We start from the raw sequence: 24,955 nt of genomic DNA, 5'->3' as shown, positions 1-24,955 counted from the left end.
GTCAATATACTGCTATAACTGTTTTTGAATTATCTTCAGTAAGATTTTACTTGCATGTGATATTAATGATATTGTTGGATAATTTCCACATTCTATGGGATCACCTTTCTTTGGAATGGGTACAAATATGGATCTCTTCCAGTCAGTTGGCCAGGTAGCTGCTTTCCAAATCTCTTGTCATAACCGAGTGAGTGCCTCCAGCAGGGCATCCGTATGTTGAAACATCTCAATGAGTATTCCTTCAATTCCTGGAGCCTTGTTCCTCACCAATTCCCTCAGCACAGCTTCGACTTCTTCCCTCAATATCATTGGTTCTTGAACATATGCCACCTCCTGAAATGGACGAAGATTGACCAGTTCTTTTTGGTACAGTGACTCTGTGTATTTCTTCCATCTTCTTTTGATGCTTCCTGCATCATTCAATATTTTGCCCGTAGAATCTTTTAATATTGTAAATTGAGGCTTAAATTTTTTCCTCAGTTCTTTCAGCTTGAGAAATGCCGAGCATGTTCTTCCCTTTTGGTTTTTTAACTCCAGGTCTTTGCACATTTCATTATGGTGATTGGCTTTGTCTGCTTGAGCTGCTATTTGAATCTTCTGTTCAGCTCTTTTATCTTGTCATTTCGTCCATTTGCTTTAGCTATTCTTTGCTCAAGGGCAAGTTTCAGACTCTTCTGACATCCATTATGGTCTTTTCTTTCTTTGTTGTATTTTTAATGACCTCTTGTTCTTCATGGATGATGTTCTTGATGTCATCCCACAATTCTGGTTTTTGGTCATTGGTGTTAATTACATCAAATCTATTCTTTAGATGGTCTCTACATTCAGGAGGGATATATTCAAGATCATATTTGGGCTCTCATGGACTTGTTTTAATTGTCTTTAACTTCAAGTTGAACTTGCATATGAGCAGTTGATGGTCTGTTCCACAATCAGCTTCTGGCCTGGTTTTGGCTGAAGATATTGTTTGTGTTGCTGAAAAAAGGTATTTGCAATGAATGAATTGTTGGTCTTGCAAAATTCTATCATGCTATCTCCAGTGTTATTTCTGTCACCACGGCCAAATTTTTCAACTACTGGTGATTCTTCTGTTTCCAACTTTTACATTCCATTCACCAGTGATAAGCAACACATCTTGATTGCATGTTTGGTCAATTTCAGACTGTAGAAGTTGATAGAAATCTTCAATTTACTCATCTTTTGCTTTGGTGGTTGGTGCATACATTTGAATAGCACTCGTATTAACCGGTCTTCCTTGTAGGCATATGGATATTTTCCTATCACTGACAGCACTGTACTTCAGGAGAGATCTTGAAACATCCTTTGTGATGATAAATGCCACGCCATTCCTCTTCAATTTGTCATTTCCAGCACAGTAGATCATACGGTTGTCTGATTCAAAATGCCCCAAACCCATCCATTTCAGCTCACTAATGCCTAGGATGTCAATCTTTATGCATCCCATTTCATTTTTGACAACTTCCAATTTTCCTAGATTCATACTTCATACATTCCATGTTCCAATTATTAATGGATGTTTACAGCTGTTTCTCCTCAATTTGAGTCATGCTACTTCAGCACATGGAGGTTCTGAAAGAATTACTTTATCCTATCATTATGGTTGGTTCTACTCTAATGAAGCAGTTCTTTCCCAGTCCTTTTTGAGTCCCTTCCAACCCAAGGGGCTAGTCTTCCTGCACTGTGTCAGACAATGTTTCCAAGCTATGCATAAAGTTACCCAGTTATGTACCTGACAGTGTTTCTCTGCTATTTATAAGGTTTTCCCTGGTCAATTTTTGAGAAGTGGATGGCCTCCTCCTTCTTCCTAGTCTTAGTCTGTAAGGTACATTGAAACCTATGCACCATGTGCAACTCTGCTGGCATCTGAAACACCAGTGGCACAGCCTCAAGCCTCACAGCAATGTACAAACCTCACAGGATGACAGAGTGACAGACAAGTTTGTCTCCCTTAGCTGTTGGAAACCTCTGCACCCTCCTCTTACCTAATTCCTACCTGAAACCTGCCACTCTGTGGCCCCCGGCTGCTCCTGGTCCCTCCCTTTCCTGGCTCTAGGGGGCTTGGGGCCTAGCCTTGCCTCCTGCCCCCTTTTACCTTGATATCCTGCCACTCCTAAAGACACTGAGGCCACACCTGGTCCTTCCATTTCCTGGGCTCTATAATTTCCTGGCTCAGTAATTTATATTTTCATCTGTATACAGTTCCCTCTATTTTCTTTAGGTTTATTTTATTGGTTTTTTTTCTTACTTTTCTAAAGTATATCCTTCTTTCACTTACTTTTAATCTTTCATATTTTCTAAGAAACGAATTTAAGATTGTATTAGCATCAAGATGTAAATGCACCCACTCCGCACTTATTGACATAGCTAGGTTCCAAAGACAAAGGTGTTATGCAAAAATTGGCATTTTGTGAAAATGGAGGATGACCAAATCAGATCACAAAATGGAAGATGATGACATCATTATATAATTGCCAAACCAATGAGAAATATGGCCCAGCCAAGTTGACACATAACTTTAACCATCACAGCCAGCATTCTCCCACATTGCAACTTCATGTTCGTTATTGCCCAATGTATGTCAATAATATGAAAAATAGTCAGCTAGCAGATTTTTTACTATTGTTATAAATGCAAAATGTTGGATAACAAGGTAGTTGATAAGTGACGAGTAGATGTATTGATCCACAGTTATTTTATTGATATTTATTTCTAAATAATAAGTTTTCTCTTTTGATTTCTCCTTTAATTCAAAAATTGTCCCAAAATATTTTTAAAATTTCCATGTGACTTTTTGTTAGTTAAAAATGCTTAGTGTTATTTTCTAGGTTTTTTTTTTTTTTTTTTGTATTAGAATCATGGAATCTAGACTGTTATTTATTCCTATTAAAATATACGTGCATTTAAAAAAATGATCTACAAATATTTGAAAAGCCTAGTTATTCTCTGTTGTCATATATACACACACACACACACACACACACACATATGGTAGCACAGTGCCTAAGGCATTTGACTGCTATCCAGAAAAGGATGGTGGTTCAAACCCAACAGACATTCTATGGAAGCAAGACTGGTCAATCTACTCTGTAAAGATTTACCACCTTAAATAGGGGTCCTATGAGTTGGAATAGACTCGATCGCAATTTTTTTATTTTAATATACAAAATATATGTTTATTAAATTAAGCTGGATAACTGTGTTATTCCAATAATTTATATACTCTTTAAGTTTCCGATTACGATTGTGTATCTGCTCATTTTTGCTCATATTACAAGAGTTCTGGTTTTGCTATGTAATGACTGTTACACTCTCCTGATGGATTATATATTTCTTGGCTTTGTTTAGGAAGCCCCGGTGGCACAGTGGTTAAAGTGCTCAGCTGCCAACCTAAAGGTCAGTGGTTTGAGCCTACCAGCCACTCTGTGGGAGAAAGTTGTGGCACTCTGCTTCTTTAAGGATTTACACCCTTGGAAACTTGATGGACTAGTTCTACTCTGTCTTTACAGGATCACTATGAATTGCAATTGACATGATGGCAACACGTGGTTTTGTTTGGCTTTGTTTAATTAATGCTTTTTTTTGCCTTGAATTCTGTAGTATTTTGTTATTTGGATTCAGAGTCCAGGATTATCTTTAACAGAAATTTTTTACAAGGTTTTCCTAGCTTCTAATCACAGTCATACTATAATCAACCTAGAAATCTCAAGACTGCTTTAGGATTAAAAGTATTTGCTGTCACTTTAAATTTTGTCAGTTTTATACCTGTCAATGGCTTGAAGATCATTGGCTGGATTCCAAGTAGGGTCAAATAATACAACAACATTGGCACCAACAAAATTGAGGCCTAGTCCACCAGCCCTGGAGGAAACAGAAAAGAGTATATTAAAACTGCAAAAGTTAACTGCTGTGTTATAATTCAATTGAATCAGGTTTCTATAGCCTGAACATACAATATTAAATTAACATCATAAAAGTAAGGTGAATAAAACAAAAAAATCTGCCACAAATGGAATATCTATGGAATGTTTTCCAGCACTCTGGGAAATCCCTAAAAAAAAATGAACATTAGAGTCCATGTAAGTAGATTGTGCTGATTTTTACAGATTTCTGGATATTCAAATACTATTATGCAAGATTTATCTGACATAATTTTTTTAAAAAACAAAAACTACTAATATATTCAAGTTAAATAAATAATACACACATTTAATAGTTCAATACAGAAGTAGACATTGTTCTATTTCTTCTGCTTGTTGTTGTTGTTATGTGCCGTTGAGTCGGACCCGACTCATAGCAACCCCTCCTTGGGTTTCCGAGGCAGTATCACTATGGAAGTAGATTGCCCCATCTTCCTTCCGAGGAGTGCCTTAACATTATATATAAAATAAAAACAAAAGTATTCTGAAAAGTGGAAAGAAGACAGACCAGGTAGCATACAGAGGACCAAAGGAATGTTATGGTAGTGAGTTCTCTGGCTTTCTTTCACCCAATAAATCCCAGACAGGGTTCTGGGGAGGACAGCAAACTGGAAATGCCAACAGGCCCAGCTAAAAAAAGCCATCTCCCTTTGCATAAAGAACCAGGAAAGACTCACCCTAGAAAAATGTTACACAATAACTGTCTTATTCTTCTCAAACATCACAGAAAAACTGATGGCCCCAACTGGATTTACATATCCACCCGGCTGTCATGCTATTATAAGAGATTACTAAAAATAAAATTGATAAATGTCAGTCGAGTTGGATCTGACTCATACCGACCCCTCCTTGGATTTCTGAGGTGGTATCACTATGGAAGTAGATTGCCCAACCTTCCTTCCAAGGAGATGCTGGTGGGTTTGAATCGCCAGCCTTCTGGTTAGCAGTCAAATGCCTTAGGAACTACACCACCAGAGCTCCCAAGAAGAGACTACTAAAACATAAGATTTTAAATAAGATATGCAATCTCATAATACTTGGAATGTCCAGGATGTAATTAAAAAAATCAGTTGTCATGCCAAAAATCAGGAAAATCTCAAACAGAATAAGAAAAGACAATCAACATATGGTAACGCTGAGATGAATCAGATGTTGCAATTATCTGACAAGAATTTTAATGCAGCCATCATAAAAGTGCTTCACCAAGAGATTACAACATATTTGAAACAAATCTTAAAAAATAGAAAGTCTCGGCAAGAAAGAAAAACACCCAACTGAAAACTGTACAACTTAAAAATACAATAAATGAAAAACAAACAAAGAATAACTTGTTGGACAGGCTCAATAATAGAGAGAATGACAGAAGACAGAATCAGTTTATCTAAGCACACATTAGTATCTTTTGCTGACTATAAACAGCAGAGAGAAAACAGATGAAAAAGAAAAAAAAAAAAAAAACATGAACAGAGGGACAATGGCAAAACAGCTAACATTCATATCACCAGTGTTCTAGAAGGAAAAGAGAGAGGACAGAAAAAGTATTCAAAGAAATATGGCTGAAAATTCCCAAATCTGGTAATTCTACAGATTGTAAAAGGTGAATACCCCAGCAGGATAAACCCAAAGAAATCCACACCAAGACAAATCATAATTAAATTTCTGAAAACCAAAGACAAAGAAACATTCTTTAAAGCAGACAGATATAAAGGATACACTAATTATAGGGGAATGCCAATCTGAATGAAGAAACCATGGAGGACAAAAGAAACTAGAATGACATTTTCAAGTGATAAAAGAACTGTCAACCCAGAATTCTACATCCAGTGCAAACATCTTTTAGGAATAAAAGGGAAATTGTAAGATTCTCAGATGAAGGAAAATTATAAGAACACATCACCAGCATATTCCTAAGAGAATAGCTAAAGACAGTTCTTGCAATGGAAAAGAAATAATAAAAGAAGGAATATTGGGAACATCAGGAAGAAAAAAAGAACAATGGGAAATACAAAAATGTGGGTAATGCTTTCTCCTACTGAGGTTTGTAAATGATGTTTGATGGTGGAACCAAATATTATAGAATTGTCTGATGTGATTTTCAAAGTATGTAGAGGAAATATTTAAGACAATTATATTATAAATGGAGGAGGGTGAAGAGTGTTAAAGGGTGGCAAGGTGTCTACACTTTACTTGTACTGGTAAAATGTAGCCTGTGGTAAGTTGTAGATGTATAAAGTAAAACCTAGAACAACCACTAAAAATTCTATATAAAGAGACACACTAGAAAACACTATAGATTAATCAAAACTCTAAAAATGGTTCAAGTAACCCATGTTTGTTTGTTTGTTTGTTATGTGCCGTCGAGTCGGCCCCGACTCATAGCGACCCCTCCTTGGGTTTCCGAGGCAGTATCACTACGGAAGTAGGATTGCCCAACCTTCCTTCCGAGGAGTGGCTGGTGGGTTTGAACCGCCAGCCGTCTGGTTAGCAGGCAAGTGTCTTAGCCACTATGCTACCAGAGCTCCCCAAGTAACCCATAGTCAAGAAAAAAAAAAAAGAAAAAATACAGAGAGAACAAACAGAAAACAAAAATGGAAGGGACCTAGAATAAAATAATTCCACAACACTTCATTGTGCTCATGAGGAACCTGTACAGACCAAGAGGAAGTTGTCAGAACAGAACAAAGGGATACTATATGTTTTCAAATCAGAAAAGGTGTGCAACAGGGTTGTATCCTTTCACCATACTTACTCAATCTGTATGCTGAGATAATAATCCAAGAAGCTAGACTATATGAAGAAGGCATCAGGATTGCAGGAAGATTCATTAACAAAATGTGATAACACAATCTGGCTTACTGCAAGTGAAGAGGACTTAAAGCACTTGCTGATGAAGATCAAAGATTATAGCCTTCACTATGGATTATACCTCAATATAAAGAAAACAAAAATCCTCACAACTGGACCAATGATACTGCAAACTGGACCAATAAGCAATGATAAATGGAGAAAAGATTGAAGTTGTCAAGGATTTCATTTTCTTGGATCCATAATCAACGCCCATGGAAGCAGGAGTCAAGAAATCAAACAATGTACTGCACTAGGCAAATCTACTGCACAGACCTCTTTTAAGTGTTTAAAAGCAAAGGTGTCACTTTGAAGACTAAAGTGCACCTGACACAAGCCATGGTATTTTCAATAGCCTCATATACATGTCAGATCCAGACAGTGAATAAGGTAGACTGCAGAGGAATTGATGTGTTTGAATTGTGGTGTTGGTGAAGAATACTGAATATAGTATGGACTGATAGAAGAACAAATAAATCTCTCTTGGAGGAAGTACAGCCAGAATGCACCTTAGAAGAGAGAATGGAGTGGCTTCATCTCCCATACTTTGGTAATACTGTCGGGTGGGATCAGTACCTGGAGAAGGATATCTATCATGCCAGGTAGAAGGTTTGCAAAAAAAGGAGAAGACCCTAAATGAGATGGATTGACAGTGACTGAAATAATGGGCTCAAGAAGAGCAACAACTGTGAAGATGGCTCAGGACCAGGAAGTGTTTCATTCTGTTGTACACAGGGTCACTGTGAGTCAAAACCAACTTGACAGCACATAACAACTACAGCAGCAGAATGCTAACCAGAAGGCTGGTGGTTCAAACCCACCAGCTGCTCCTCGTAAGGAAGACTAGGCAACCTACTTCTGTAGCGGTATCACCTCTGAAACCCAAGGAGGGGTTGCTATGAGTCAGATCCGACTCAACAGTAGTGAGCTTGATTTTTCGGTTTGGTAAGTGATATATAAACCAATCACAATGAATTAAATGGATCCTCACTCAAGCAAACTACAGAGAAAAAAACTGTGAGATAATAGAGGAAATATGAACGCTGCTTTGATATTTGCTAATATTAAGAAATTATCCTTAATTTATTAAGAAATTATCCTTAATTTTTTTAAATGTGATAATAGTATTATGGTTTTATTATGAAAAAGAGGACCATATCTTATAGAGACATACACTAAAACATTCATGGATGAAATAAAAATAATTCAGTCCATTCACTGAGTGCTTTTAAAACTATAAACAAAATGTTATTCTTTTGAAATTCTTAGAACTTGCAAATAAATATATTAAACATTAAATGTTGTATAATACTGGGAATTCTGAGCTGTATTAGAATACAATAAAAGAAAACCCCAAAAAACCCAAAACAGTTGTTGTCAAGTAGATGCCAACATGCCAACACCACACACAGAGTAGAATTGCATTCCATAGGGTTTTCAAAGCGTCAACCTTTTGGAAGCAGACTGCCAGGCCTTTCTTCTGAAATCCCTCTGAGTAGGTTCACACCACAACCTTTCAGTTAGTCTAGTGTTTAACCATATATGGCTGGCAAGGACTCCTGTGGTTAGAACAGTTAGTTGGTAGGTGCTGTCAAGTAGATTTCAACTGTAGTGACTCCATGTGGCAGGGTAGAACTGACCCACAGGGTTTTCTAGGTAGTAATTTTTGCAGAAGCAGTTCATAAAGGCTTTTTCTCCCATAGAGCTGCTGGGTGAGTTAGAACTGCCAACCTTTTCATTAGCAGCTCAATGCTTTATTAACTACAGTACCACCAGAGCTCTTTATACTCACTGATCATAAGGACCGACCATCAATACTATCTAGTTAACTAACTCCTCAATATATGCACATTTTAACCCACATCACCAAAACAACAATATAATATATCATAGTAGGCGGTTTATTTCATTTAAAATGAGGCTCCTTACTGACATGTTATTTTTTAACTGACTCCATATTTTCAGAAGAAAATCAATCTTGGCAGTCTGAAGTCTAAAAGAAACATGTAAGATATTTTTCATTATTTTCAGTAATAAAAAAAAAAACTAAAAATCTCTGATTTTTTGATAGTAAAATTGGTCCTGAAAAGTTGATCAAAGTAAAAGAAAAGTAACAAATAAGCAGATGTTATACCAAAATGGATATGAGTTCCTATTAGACTCAGCAATAAAAAGCTAATGCAAACCGTAACATTTTATAGTGAACAAAAGTTTTCTTCTAAAATTTTAGGAATGTGGGTAAAGAGGTAAGATGACCAAGATAGTAATAAGATTTGATTCAAGGGAAAGGGGGCATGACATTTCAAAATAGCAACTTTTTATTTCTATTGGCAATGTAGTAAGGAAAATGAAAAAGCTAAAAGAGAGTTATAGCATTTCCAGGAATGGAAATCATGAGATACTTAAAACACAGTAAGACTTACTGATAAACATAAAGTTAGTTATCTATGGAGGGTCTGGATCATAAAATTTGAACAGGCGAAGGTGGGAAGGCACTGTCAATGTTAACAAATATTTCTTACGAATATAGTTCTCAAAAATTTAAAGGTGTTATCACGACCCGTTGCCATCGAGTTGATTCCGACTTATAGAAATCCTATATGACAGAGTAAGGTTCCCAAGACTTTAATCTCTAAGGAAACAGACTGCCACATCTTTCTCCAATGGAGTAGTTGGTGGGTCTGAATCACTGACCTTTTGGCCAGCAGTCCAGTTCTTAATCACTAAGACACCAGGGCTCCTGATATCAAGACATTCATTTTAAAATTATTCTGTGTATAAATATTAGTAAATGGAAATTTAATTTAAAATTTGATCCTGAAATTTAGATATCCTGCTCCAAAGTTGTGCTATTATCTATCTCAAACACATGGTGTAAATTATGTAGCTGACTTCTGCTTGAAATGCAGATTTTAAACATGAATTTCTGAACTTTAAGTACAACTCCTTTATTAAAATACATGGACACAAATAGCTTTAAACCAATAAATACAGTAATATTTGGGGAAGGGGAGACAGCTAGAAATAAATGACCATGGAACAATTTAATAAATTTAATTAATAAACATTTAATGAATCTTTTTATCTTTCATCAACTCATCAGGTAGTATCCTGAATACTGGCAATATCCTGAATACATACTACCCCATCCTATATTCAACCCAGCATCCAAGTGTATTTAGGCTTTATATAATGCCTAAGGCACTTAACTGCTAACCAGAAGGCTGGCGGTTCAAACCCACCAGCCACTCCTTGGAAGGAAGATGGGGCAATCTACTTCTGTAGTGATACTGCCTCGGAAACCCAAGGAGGGGCCGCTATGAGTCGGGTCCGACTTGATGGCACATAACATAACATAACATAATATAACATATCACTCCATGTCTCCCTACACCAACTAACTCAACTAGGAAGAATATTCTGACAGATTTTATGTTCACCAAATAGAACAGACTTGCAAATACAGAATGAATGTTAAACAGTCCACTCCCAACAATGAAATGAACTAACAAGTTAACAGTAATAATAATAGTGAATATTATTATTATGGCAGCCCTATTACTGTACTGGTACTTTATACCAGGCTCTGGGAATCAATATTAGCATTTTTATTAACAATATGGTCTTTTGGCTCAACTGCTGCTCTTTGTTTATCATCCTGTAGTGGCTTTCTACCAGCCACTCCTTGGAAGGAACATGGGGCAATCTACTTCCCTAGTGATACTGCCTTGGAAACCCAAGGAGGGGTCGCTATGAGTTGAGTCTGACTCGACTGCACATAACAACAACAACAACAGTGGCTTTCTACATCAGACCTCAATCTCTTAATCTGTCTCACAAACAAACAAACAAAACTTTTAAAATAAGAATTTAAAGCATTTAAGTTATTTCACTAATTCTCATCAACAAAGTTCTATCTTAAAAACAACAAAAATCCATACTCCCTCTTAATTACTTCCCCTTGTTCTCTGATTCCTTTCATAGCCACATTTCCTGGAAAAAAAGAAAAAATTGCTACACATAAGGTCTCCATCTCCTTGCGTGTAGTTCTTTCCTTATCACGCTAGAAACTGCTTTCCATCACCATCACTCCTCAAATGCTACTCTTACCAAGGTCACCAATGAATATCAAACCCAAAGAATATCTTTCAGTTATCCTTGCCAGAAGAATTCAATATAGTTGAAAAGTCCTTCCTTCTTTAAATATTCTCTTCTCTTGATTTTTGTAACACTGCACTATACTAGCTGCCTAGCTACTTCACTGGCAATTCTTCTCTGCCTCTTTGTTGCATGTTCTTCTTCTAAGTGGCTTTACATGGTGTATCCCTTGACTCGTCTTTTCATTTTCTCTGTACATTCTCCCCAGGTAGCCTTATCAGGTGACTCTTGAAATTTACTTAGTTATTTTACCAGGCCAGGCCTCTCTTCTGAGCTCTAGATTCACATGCCAACTACCTATTTGACATCTCAGCCAGACATCTCAAAGCTATTATATCCAAAACTGAAGCTTAGATCCTCTCCTGAAAATCCACTCCTTGCCCAACACAATAAATAGTCCATTAACCAGCCAGCTAATCAAGTTAAGACAACTGAAAATATGTTTCATTATGATTTTGGCCTCACCACTGATAACCTCTAAAATTTATCAAGAGTGAATCTATTCACTTCTCTCCATTCCAACATCACCACCATAGGCCAAGTCATCTCTCACTAGGACTAAATGGCCCCTTCACTGCTTTACTGAGCTCTCTGCTTTTACAAAGGTAGAAAAGGGGTGGGGGGAATCTGCACACCACAGTAGGGCAAAGAAGTTTGTATCAACCAAGACTAAATGAAGGGGGAAAAACGAGAGAGAGATGGCTATGGAAAATGGGAAGTCAAGTCCCGAGCCCAATGTGGATTTAGGCCCACATTTACAATTCAAGGTAATGTCTAAGAAGAAAAATTAACACAATTGGTTCTGGTTATTGCTTAGGTGCCTTTTCAAAACACAGGTGAAGAATGTATTTATTATGTTATGTTCTTTGTGTACAGACTTATGCAATAAATGAATCCTTAAATTCAGTCACAGGAAAACAAGTATCCAAAACGTCTTCCCTTGCCTCAGCTGGGATGCCTAACAGAAGCAAAGGCAAAACCACACTAGTGGAAAACTCAACAACCAGTCTTCAAAGAGTTTCCACAGAGGAAAAAAATCCCACTGAAGATAAACTCGAAATTAAAAGAAAAAAAATCACAAAACATGTGAAAAAACAATCTACCATAAGCAAGAGCCAAAGGAAACAACAAACCGAGCACCCCTGAGTACAGAAGTCAGTAGAGCAAAATTACCATTCAAAAGGCAATTTTTAAAGGAGTATGATTTAAATGACTAAAAAAAAAACAAAAGAAAGGCTAGAACTCATAAAGAACAAGACACAAGTAAAAATTAGATCAAGCAGATTTGAAAAAGAATAAAATAGGGCTTCTAAAAATGAAAACTACAGCCTTCAAAAATTACAAACTCAATAGATGGATTAAATAGCAATTTTTGACAGAGTTAAAGAGATAGGAAATTTCTGACGGATGTGAGAAAATTAGACTGGGGTGAGTGGAAGAAGAGTGAGGGACTGATGTTTATCATAAGCTTTCAGTACTCTTTGATCTGTTATTTAAATACATTTATTACTTTGAAAAACATAAGTTAAAAATTAAGAATGCTTATGTGTGTTTTAAGTCCAGAGGACTCAAACACAACCAACGATCAGGAAGATGGCAAAGGACTGGGCACTTACTTGTTCCATGTACCACTTTATTCCTCATTTTAAGTGACTTCTATTCTGATTTCAGTTTTGCTTTTTTCTATTTACATATGTTTATTTTTATAGTCCTTTGAAATTCTCTTTGGAAGAAAGTAAGAGTGAATCTACAGAATTCTTGCATATTAGATGTCAGAAATTATGGATTTGTGACTCCAAAAAAGGGATTAATTTTAAGTGTTAATATTGATTTAAGTGTTTCTCTAGAGCATGTATATTCTTTAAAAAGCTATTACATAGAGATTCATAAATAGGTATTTGAATTGATTCCACCTTTTATAAAACCTGTAAAATTGGAGGAGTTCTGGTTGAGAAAAGCTAAAGGCATGGGAGGTAAGAGACCTGCCCCAGGATCTGCGGGCTCTCCAGAGCTTCCTGAGCACAGCGGGAAAGCCACTGGTACAAACGATTCTCAGTTATCCAGTTAATAAGAAGTCTGATCATTCGGACCACAAGACGTGAGTCAAAATATTGCCACAGAAAATGGTAGGAAGAAATATCCACTTTCTTATTGCTATCTTTATAAACCTAGACTTATAAGGAGAATTCTGTGACGGTAAAGGAAATGAAAGAAAAGGTAGGTAAAACACAAGATACTGTTACTTAAGTTATAATTAATAGCATTGTTGCTGCTTTACCTTAAAGTCAAATAAAACAAAGCAATATAAACAGTAACAACTGACAATTAAGACTGTTTTCATTTAAAAAATACTATTCTAAATCTTAAAAGCAATTAGATAAAGATCAAATGAGCAGACTTTATTGCCTTACATTGTGGAGACGAGGCAGATATTGACATCTTGTGTACCGTTGAACTCTTTCACGATCCTGATTCGTTCCTCTGATTTTGTACTCCCATCAAGTCGTCGGAAATCGAGCCCAGCCGCCATGCAGTACTGCTGCAGCACATCGAGCAACTAGAAGAAAGGGAGAGAGACAGGCAAATACCAATTCTGGCCTGAATGTGCTTCATACTATTACAGAGATCAGGTCACTGTTGCTCACAATTACTTTCCTATAATTATAGGAGCAACAGATACAGTTTTCTCACTTCTGATCCATATGTTTCTCCTCATTATCCTGAAACTGATTTTAACTTTCAGCAACTTTTGCTTTAAAAACCAAAACAACCTTTCCAAAGGTGGGAGGGGGGTATCAATTTTTCATTTTCTTAAACTAAAAGAAACTATCAAAACCAGATGAAAAGAAAGTTATTGGCTAAATCATGTATAATTGTATTTTATTACTTGTGCTATTTTCTAAATTCTAAAATCTCTAAAATGTTTTACAGAACAGTTATTACTAACAAAAACACCAAGAGAAAATAAAAATGAATCTCTGAGTGTTCTATTTGACAGTAAGCATGGCATAAGCAAGATTTAAGTAACTCTTTTCAAACTTCATGTTGCCTATCTCACTACCAATTCCTACAGTGTGTATAAGACAGAAAATGTGGCTGGTAGCTGTTTATGTACCTTATACTTTATACCTCAGGACTTAGGGCGGGGGCCAATCAGGCATATACTTCAGACAAAACTCACCTTGGTGGAAAAAGAGAAAAGAAGAACTTTATCCTTGTTTTTTCTACAATGATTTAAAAGCTGCTGAAGGACCTGGAAATGAACCACAGAACATCAGAGAAGCTGTTCCAAATAAAAGCACACTTTAGATACAGAAAACATCACTTGAGAATTTCATAAAAATTAGTTTTATAAACACTAACCTCAGTCACCTCTCCTAATTCTCTTCATTTTGGCCAAGTTAGAGAAATAAAGTATTAAATATTACATCAAATGTTATTAACAATCATATTGTCAGTGAAGAGGTAAAGTTCCCAAAGACTTTTATTTCATCTCATCTGGTTTTAATAAAAAGGAAGCATTTAGATCATGGGATGCATTTAAATGGATTAATTTAATTTCCAAAATACATTTTCTTTATACCTACAATATGTTAAGATACTAAATTACAGAGCAGGATTCCTTTTAGGAAGTATTTAAATTTTCTCTAGATAGATGTAATGAAATGTGTTCAATTACATTGAGGTTCTAAAAGTCTTGATATTTATTTTTTTAAAAATAAGCAGTCAGATATACACCTCTTCTCACTTTCTCCCCTGTTTCTCTGTTTACAGTAAGCTCTGACATCCAGATTCAATTTCAATCTCAAAATGCCAATAATCTTTTCACACACATGATGTTTTCTGGGAGGAAGCAAATAATCCAGAGACTAGTGAATTAACAGTGATATGGTTTTTTAAATAAGCATTTCCACATCTGGCAATAACAGCTTTAGAAGACCATGGAAAAGCAATCCACAAAGGAAAAAAAGAACAATTTTCTGTGCTAAGTCTAAAGTTTTTCTGAGCTATGCAATAAACATTTAAGCAATTTTATTTACGTAAATGTAAATTTTAAGTAAGGAAAACTTATACTCAACATAACACTATCTTTAAGTTACACTAACTTTGACCTCTACTCTAAAAAAGCTATGAAATCTAAAAAATAAATTCTATTCTGATAGCCAATCAAAAGGTAAATACAAATATCACAGATCAGGTAAATTTAAATACTTGGAGAACATATAAAGTACGTTTATTTGTATTAGCCTTTTCTAAATAAAATAACTGATTCTATATGTAGATTTGTTTTTTTTTTTAGTTTTATATGAAGTATGTGCATTACAATTTCATATAAACCATTAACATTTTAAATCAAGGAGATATACAGAAACTCACTCTGATTGTTTAGAGTGGTATCAGACCTATTTGTGATTTTAAATATTCTTGAAGATTATACAGAAAAAAAAAGTGATAAGAAAAGGGAACTCTTTTAGACTGGAGGCATTTATTAGGGTCAATTTTTTAAAAATAGACTAACTCAATGAATAATTATACACTAATATCCCTTACCAGAAAACTTCAAAAATGACATTATAGATCTGAATCTTAACCTTATAGACCCAACATTTTATCAAAATAGTTGTCCTCTGCAGAACAGGAAAACCTACCTGTAAAGGAGTCCTAAATGTGGGGGTGTTCATAGCTAAGGAATCTCACCACTAATTTTCTCAAATTAGTCAGATAGCTCTAGAAAGATGATTTATGTGATTACAGCATCGCTGGATTTCCTAGTTGTTTTTTTCTTTCTTTCTTTCTTTTCCCTGACATCCAGTGACTCTGGCATTTACCAAGGGAAATAAAGTGAGGATTCTTAATAGGAGAATGAGAGCAATTTGTGACCATGCCCTGAAATGATAGCTGAAGTCAACAAAGACTTTGCTACTCGAGAAAAAGAGCTAGGATTCATCAGTGTAGCTTTGTGGCTGTGACAGTCAAAGAAGACACTATGCAGAGATTCCCTACAGCTCCAGGCTGGCCTTTAGGAAAGACCAGGATCTTTCATCACCTGAACTGAATTCAAGAAGTCCATGCAACTCAGTCATTTGGAACTCTTAACCTCATAGGCAATAATTGTATGATAATTTTATAGGTCCATCATCAGATCATGTTGTTAATCAAATGATAAAACACAGTCCTACAAATATATCCCTGACTTATTACTATAATTGTCCTGTTCATCAGTGCTATCACACAAAATTAATACATTACTTGCTTCTTTGACATAAAAACATACCTACTGTCTCCAGCTACAATTTATGTTTGCTTTTCCCTTCTAAAAATCATAACAAAAAGTAAATCTAATAATTATCTTAACCAGATACCATTATTCTCTGATATAGAACTCTAATTAAAAGTTTAAATCATATATTTAATAGATATGTAAGAAAATTAAGTGTATAATTACAAAATTCCACTTAATTTTAAGACTGTAATTTTTTAGTAAAGAGTCACAATGAGTACAGTTTAAATGAACAGCAATGGATAAGGCAATTTTTAATGGAGGTAATGATTTCTGGAAATATTTTATTGGCTTAAATTATAGAACAGTAAGGGCCCAGTTCTAAACTAATTGGGCTTTTTATACTTTTTAATTTTAAAATAATTAAATAAAAGTCAATAAAATGGATGATAAAAGGATTTACTATCCTTAGAAAAGTTTATTGGATTTAAATTATTTGTTGTGATAATAAATCATGTGATAGTCTCACAGACACAAATTTCTTTATTTAAGAAATGTACACACAGGTTTTTAAAACAATTCAGAGGTCTCAAGTAATTTAAACTACAGTGAGCTTATATAGTATAACTGTTAAAAATATTTCCAGAATATTGAGAGAAAAAAAAAAATTGATTACTTTGAATTACTTTCTTATTCCATCTGCCAAAAGAAATAACTTACCTTTTTCTTATTTATAACTTAAAGTTGGGATTGTTCTGTAAAAAATCTTTAAATCCAAAAATAAAGATTCTTGATAGTTTGTAAGGCGTTAAGCAAACTAATTCTGTTTCGAGGAGGCTGGAAGTTGTTAGCATTTTATGCCTCTTGTCCAGGGCAATGCCCAGAGGCGCAGGTCTTGGTTAGAAAATCTAGCCTTACTTTTCACACTCCCTCCTCAGTAATGCATCACTAAGAATAGCACACCTACAGGTCAGTTTCCCTGTATAAAACAAATGTTCCCTTGCCATCAGTGTGAAGATTTAGTAACTTTACAATCTGGATTGGCAAGTAAAAACAAGAGGCAGAAAATTCAGTCTAGACACAGAGGCCTTGTCAACCTTTAACTCATCAAGAAATTGATTTCTCCAATTCCAAGCTAAAACCTACTCCTATTCTTCCACTTAGCATTATCATTGGGAGCTCTGGTAGCGTAGTGCTTAAGGCACTTGACTGCTAACCAGAAAGCTGGCAGTTCAAACCCACCAGCTACTCCTTGGAAGGATGGTTGGGCAATTTACTTCCATAGTGATACCACCTCGGAAACCCAAGGAGCGATGGCACATAACAACAACAACATTAGCATTTATACTTCTTGAAGGTATCTCCTTGAACATGTGAGGTCAAGCTATTATAAACGTGGTAACAACATACATTTTGACAGGGCATGAATTGATTACACAAATAGGAAAACTTCAAGTACATATGATGCAACTACTACTAACTAAGAACTTGCATGTGCACTTATCTTTATGCAGGGTTGACAGTAAACTAGCAAATGCTGACACAACCCCAGCAAGTGTCTTTGGCCACCCTCTCTTCTCATTGATTGGCCATTTATTTGATAAATATTTTGGATATTGTCTCTGGCTGTATGCAACCTGAAAGAAAAGCACTTACCTTCATTTTTCCACTGTATTTTGGGTCAGAAATTGTTTCAAAGGCTGCATCTTTGCTTTTCTGAATGAAGTCTGGGAATCTGGAAAATACTTGATCACATATCCTGTTGATAAGTGTTTTCTTGAGGGAAGAACATAGAAGAAAAGAGATATCAACTTAAAACATGTAAAACTATATAAATTAAAATTGTGGGGAAAAATGTATTTATATTTAAAAAGAATATATTATAGCTAACCATTGAACAACACAGGCTTGAAGTGTGTGAGTCCACTTATATGTGGATATTTTTCAAGGATTGGTACCATATAGAAACATTTTTGGAGAAAGGAAAAAGCAAAAAAGTCATGCAGAAATTATATTTCTGTAAGTTACACCAAATGGGCCTGCCTCTCTTGCCTCTGCTTCTCCTTCCTCACCTCTTCCACCTCTGCCATCCTCTGCACAACCAGCCAATCCTCCTCCTCAGCCTACCCAACGTGTAGATGATGTGGGTGAAGATCTTTATGATAATCCACCTCCACTTAATGAACAGTAAACGATCATCAAGCCACGCAGCTAATAAACTTATCTCTTTTATGTATGTGTGAGTGTCCCATGCGAAGATATGAAGATACACTAAATGTAAAGCAAGAAGTGTGTTAATCAACTGTTTATGTTATTGGTAAGGCTTCCAGTCAATTGTAGGCCATTAGGAGTTAAGTTTTTTTTAGGGTCAAGAGTTATACGTGGACTTTCAACTGCACAAGGGGTTGGCACCCCAAGCCCCACATTGTTCAAGGGTCAACTGTAATTTGTTTTGTCTTTTTCTAAGTCAGATTAAAATTCAGATAACCTTCAAATGATATGTTAAGCATACATGGCATTGCCAAAATGTTAGATATTTATGTGACTACTAATTTTATTACTTTTTTAAGATTTCCAAACCAAGAATCCAAATACTCTCAAAACAGCAAACAATATCATCAAAAAACAATGCTATATTATTAGCTTTCAAAATTACATTCACACAGCATCAAACTATAACACAATGATAATACAAAATAATTAAATAAAAAGGTATTTAGAAAAAATCTGTTATTTATGTTATGTTCTAGCATAAGAAACAACTGAAAATGACCAAAGTAATTCCATTCATGGCTAACTTCTCAATGACTGATTTTTGCCAGTTTGATGAATACCACTAATATTTATTAAAAATCCTCATTTTAATCCAGAAGTTTAGATACATGTAATTACACACATTATTAGTGGAATATGACTGACTCATCAAATCTTATTTAGTAGCTACATGAAAGAAGATAATAGAAAATAAATATATGAATATTATTAGAGGCATAACTTGGTGGCATAGTGCCTAAGGCATTTGACTGCAACCAGAAGGCTGGTGGTTCAAACCCACCAGCCACTCCTCGGAAGGAAGATGGGGCAATCTACTTCCGTAGAGATACTGCCTCGGAAACCCAAGGAGGGGTTGCTATGAGTCGGACCTGACTTGACAGCAGTGAGTTTGGTTTGGTTTTAACCAAAACCCAAACAACCACCAAAAAAACCCCATTGCCATCAAGTTGATTCTGACTCATTGTGACCCTATAGACCTTGTAGGAGAATGCAGAACTGTCCCATAGGGTTTTCAAGGTGTAAATCTTTACGGAAGCAGACTGCCTCAGCTTTCTCCTGCAGAGCTGCCAGTGGGTTCAAACTATGACCTTTTGGTTAGCAGCCCAAAGCTTAACTACTGTGCCACTAGAGCGTGTAGAGGCATGACAGAAAGCTCTTATTTTAATTAAAACTTAGTTTTTTTCACTCTGATTAAAAGTTAAGTATGTACACTAGTTGAGACCTAAGGAGGAAGTCTACAGGAGGATGTAACATGGAGGACTAGGAAGCTACATAATCCAGACTCTTTACAATAAAGACTCAAGAAACCAAATGAAACAGATATTAAATAACAATCCTACAACCTAGAACTTCAAAGGAAAGGCTAAAGAAGTAGATCAGACATCGATTAGAGGAAGAAAATGAATGAAAACAGCAAACAAGGAGACATACAGAATACTGAACTGCCAACCAGGATAGCACAATCATTCTGAATTACTGCAAGCAATATTCCCACTGGCACAAGAATCAGATAGCCAGCTCCGCTTGCCCAGGACTGCACCAGCACCCACATTAGTGATCAGTGTCTGGAAAGATTCACACCTCTGTCCTCTTTACCCTGTACAACCTGCCAGTGACTAGAGGCATGGTCCTCCACCCCAACCCACTCAGTGGCTGGTCAAAACTTCCCCCCACACCAGTGCTATGCTGCTTTTTTTTTCTTTTCTGTTTTATGTTTCATCTTAGGTCTTCCTTTTTCACCTCTTTTCTTTTCTTCCTCTTCCATACCCCTTTTTAAACTATTTTATTTGATCCCCTGGAGCATGAGCCCAGCCCCTGCTGCCTCTGCAGGCAGCAGAGCCCACCCTCCACTCTCCCTAGTCAGCAGTGCAAGTTCCTGCTGCAGCTATGGCTGGCAGTAAGCACTTTCATCAGTACTGTTATTTTACTTTTCTTTCTTCTTAGTTCTTTCCTCTTCTCCCCTTTTTTCCTGTCTGCCTCTTCTCTCCTTTGTTTTTTATTTTGATCCTGCGGACCAGGTGTCTGCCCCCCATGGACCCAGCAGTAGACAGTGCCCATCCCCATCCTTCCACAGAGAGCGGTGCATGCTCCCACAGATGCAGCTCACTGTTCCTGCTGTAGCCACTTTTAGTGCTTAATACTTGCACCAGTACTGTGTCACTTTTCTGTTTTGTTTTCCTTTATTTTATCTTCATAATTCTTTCTTCCTCATCATTTTTTGTCTTCTTTTATTTGTTGCTGCTCTTTCCCTCAATATTTTTCTTTTCTTTTGACCTTGTGGAGAGGGTGTCCTGATTGCTGCCACCTCCACATTCATCAGCGCCTGCCCCAGCCCCTCTGAGACTGGCAGTGCACTCACCAAGGGAGCAAGCACCATATCCCCACCACAGCCATGTGGCTAGTGCTTGTGCCAAACTGCTGCTTTTGTTTCCCCTTCTTCTCTTCTTTCTTCTTAGATCTTTCCCCTCTCCCTCCCTCCCTTGTTTTTGTTCTTCCTCCCCCCCACACACACCTTTTATTTTTTTCCCAAGCATTTGAGAGCCAGACCTATCGAGTCATACCTACCACACCTGCCACCCAACCTGCTAGGCAAGTGCTACCACCCACTCCAGCACCACTGGATCAACAAAGACGGTGGACAACACCAGCCCATTCTACCCTCAGCTGCTCTACATGACCAGCAATCAGAGTACTCCTGGCCACAATCTCACCCTCTACCAAATCTGCCAGATACAGGTGTGAGCACCCCAGTGTTGCCAAACCAGGGACCAGAGTAACATGGCCATTACATTGTCTACATATGTTAAAACAAAACAAAACAATCAGAGTGAAGCAAAACAACATAATACCCAAACCCACCACAATCAAGTTGATTCCAACTCTTAGCAACACAATAGGACCGAGTAGAACTGCCCCATAGGGTTTCCAAGGCTGTAAGTCTTCACAGATGCAGACTGCTTCATCTTTCTCTGTGGAGCAGCTGGTAGGTTTGAACTGTTAAACTTTTTGGTTACCAGCTGACAACATACAATCAAGAAATAAATACAATAATGCCAGAATGTCTCAGGGACTACAGAAAATTTCAAGTCACACACAAAGACAGGACAAGATGGCTCAATTAAGTGACCAAAATACAGGGTCAGAAAATCTTCCAGAGGAAGAAATGGTACGTACCTGATAATGAATTCAAAAGAATTATATTTAGGTACCTTCAACAGATTAAGAGAAAGATAAAGGAAACCACAGACAAAATCAAGGAACATATGCACAAAATTCTTTAAGAGTTCAAAGAAATAATAAAAGAATAAATTGACAAAATAAAAGGAAAACTAGAAACCATACAAAAAACAACAAATAGAAATTCAGAAGAATAATACTAAAATTTCAGAAATAGATAAGGAATTGGAAGGGCAAACAAATAGAACTGGATCAATGGAAGACAGAATTTGCAAAATTAATGATAAATCTCTTAATACTAATCCATTAGAGGAACAATAAGAAAAAAAGAATGGGAAAAAATGAAAGAAGAAAGGCCAAGAATTATGTGGAAAACCATCAAGAGGAATACCTTATATGTGATAGAAATTTCAGAACAGGAAGAGAAAAAAAAAAAAAAAAGCACCAAAAAATTGTCAAAGATTTTTTTGGAAGAAAACTTCCATAATGAGAAGATAAGCATTCAAGAAGCTCAACAAACCCCAAACAGGACAGACTCTAAAAGAACATTATTAAGGCATATCATAATCAAGCTTTTCAAAACCAAACACAAAGAAAAAATCCAGAAAGCACCTTGAGAAAAATTAAAAATAACCCACAAAGGAGAACCAATAAGACTAAGCTCTGATATCTCAGCAGATGCCATCCACTTTACAAGAGACACACCTTAGATACAAATGCAAAAATAAACTAAAAATCAAAGGAAGGAAAAACAAATACCATGCAAATGGCAACCAAAAAAGGCCAGGAGTGGCGATATTAATTTCTGATAAAATAGACATTAAGACAAAATCCAGCAAAAGAGACAAAGAAGGAAATTAAATATCGATTAAAAGGTCAATCTAACAAGAAGACATAACCATACTAAATATCTATGTACCCAGTGAAACAGCCTAAAAGCACATAAATCAAATTTTAACAGAACTGAAAAGAGAAATGGACAAGTCCACAATAATAGGAGACTTTAATACATCACTTTTGATGAAGGACAGATGCCAAAGGGTCAAGGAGGCCACATCTTCCGACCTCCTCTAGCCACACAGGAGGAAGGCAGAATCACCATCATTAGCCCAAGGCCTATTCCTGTGAGGTCAGACATGCTGCCTCCCTCTAGCCCTTTCATCAACCTCGACACCAACTGTTCCTCCCGCAACACCCACCACCTTTCTACTGGGTTCGATAATTCGCTGCAGTGGTCACACAGAACTCACAGATTATGGGATTTATTAAGGAAGCACCAGGCTAAAATTTAAGTTCAGGGACAACACTCAGTCTCTCTCAGCCCGCCGTCTCTCAGTCTCTCTTCCAGCAGTGTGTGTCTCTCGGTGTCTCCTTCTCAACAGCACATGTCTCTCAGGAGCATATCTTTATCAGCAGCACGTCTTTCTCAGCCAGCAATCAGAGAGACTCCTTCTGTCTCTAGGAGGGCTCCTTTTGAGCCTGGCAGAGTAGTCAAATTAACCAATCATAACAACAGAATTCTAAGCACCTGAGAGAGAATGAACTTCCCAGAACATTGCTTTGCCACTCTCAACAGAAATACTCCAGGTGGGTAACTTTAATAATCAGGAGCTCCTCAGCTGCTCACGACAAATTCCACCTCAGAGCTTACAAAGGCTTATGCTAGAAAAGCCACGCCAGGTAATTTATTACCCCACAACAGAATGATTAGAAAGAAACTCAAAAAAGACACAAAGGATCGAAAGAACACAACCAACCTGACCTCACAGACATGTGCAGAACACTCTATCCAACAACAACAGCACAATATACATTCTTTTCCAGTGCACATGGAACATTCTCCACTACTCCATATATTACGGCACAAAGCAACCTTCAATAAATTTAAAAACACGAAATACTACAAGGCATCTTCACAGATCACAATGCTATAAAATTTTTTTTTCTAAATTGTGATTTGGGTGAAAGTTTACAGAGCAAGTTCATTTTCCATACAGCAGTTCATACACATTTTGTCTCATGACATTGACTGCATTTCTAAAAAAAATTTAGAAATCAACAATTGGAAGGTCAAGGAAAAAAAAGTCAAATACATGGAAACTGATAACAGAAGAAACAACAAAAAAATTCCATGGATCAAACGAGAATGAAAACACAGCAAGAGTAGTACAATTTATAGCACAGCAAGAGGACAATTTATAGCAATAAATGGACACATTAAAAAGAAGGCAGAACCAAAATTAACACATCAACCCAATATCTCTACCAACTAGAAAATGAACAACATTAAAAAGAAAAAAGGCTTATATTCACCAGAAAAAAGGAAATAATAAGATTAGAGCATAAATAAATGAAACAGAAAAACAACAGAAAGAATCAACAAGACTAGAAGTAGTTGCTTTGAAAGGATTAATAAAATTGGCAAACCACTGGCACATTTAACAAAGAAAAAGAAAGAGAAGACACAACACAATTAGAAGTGAAATAGGCAACATACAACAGAACCAACTGAAATAAAAAAGATAACAGAATACTATGAAAAACAGTACTTCAACAAATTTGAAAACCTAGAAAAAACAGACTACACTAACTACATGTTCTAATACCAAAAGGTAGAAAATTGGAACAGATTCATAAAAAAAAAAAAAAAAAAAATTGCCAACAAAAAAAAGTTCTGGCCCAGATGGCTTCACTGGCAAATTCTACCAAACATTCAGAGAAAAGCTGACATCAATTCTACTTAAACTATTCCAGAACACAGAAAAGGATGGAATACTCCAGAACTCATTTGATGAATCAAGCATAACTTTGATACCAAAACCAGGCAAAGACACACTTAGAAAATTCTAGACCAATATCCATCATGAACATAGATACAAGAATTCTCAACAAAATCCTAATCAACAGAATCTAACTATATATATATATAAATAATATATTGTGGCTTCCAGCCAAATAATAGGCATATGAGGTGAACATTTATATCAGGCAGATACATTTCTTGAAGCGATCAACATCAACTATAGGAGAACAGAAGGCAGTGTTTGCACAGGGAGACTGCTTGGGGGGCAGGAGTGAATGGGAGGGATAGACATAAGGAAGAGGCAACTGTGGGAAGAAAGTGGGAAGAGAACTGTTACATTGTGGGGAATTGCAGTCAATGTCATGAGACAAAATGTGTATGAACTGCTGTATGGAAAATGAACTTGCTCTGTAAACTTTCACCCAAATCACAATTTAGAAAAAAAAAAAGAAAAACATGATCAAGTGGGATTCATACCAGGTATGCAAGGATGGTTCAACATTAGAAAAACAATCAACGTAATCCACCACATAAATAAAA

General features: G+C 36.3%; 1 protein-coding gene across 1 annotated transcript in view; it reads right to left on the bottom strand.

Moving 5' to 3' along the window:
* The window catches only part of ERCC6L2 (ERCC excision repair 6 like 2), a 199,323-nt gene that overhangs the window by 88,920 nt on the left and 85,448 nt on the right, over window positions 1-24,955 (bottom strand). The window contains exons 9-12 of the mRNA XM_007939191.1: window positions 17,818-17,937; window positions 14,122-14,193; window positions 13,352-13,497; window positions 3,784-3,879 (exon numbers count right to left, since the gene is read on the bottom strand). Of these exons, the coding sequence (XP_007937382.1) occupies window positions 3,784-3,879; window positions 13,352-13,497; window positions 14,122-14,193; window positions 17,818-17,937 (434 nt within the window). The remainder of the gene's footprint in view (window positions 1-3,783; window positions 3,880-13,351; window positions 13,498-14,121; window positions 14,194-17,817; window positions 17,938-24,955) is intronic.

The sequence above is a fragment of the Orycteropus afer genome, unplaced genomic scaffold (assembly GCF_000298275.1).
Source record: "Orycteropus afer afer isolate SDZICR_OR568_19922 unplaced genomic scaffold, OryAfe1.0 scaffold00005, whole genome shotgun sequence".
NCBI lineage: Eukaryota > Metazoa > Chordata > Mammalia > Tubulidentata > Orycteropodidae > Orycteropus > Orycteropus afer.
Note: the sequence above shows the minus strand (reverse complement) of the source record. Positions and strands in the feature narration are given on the sequence as shown.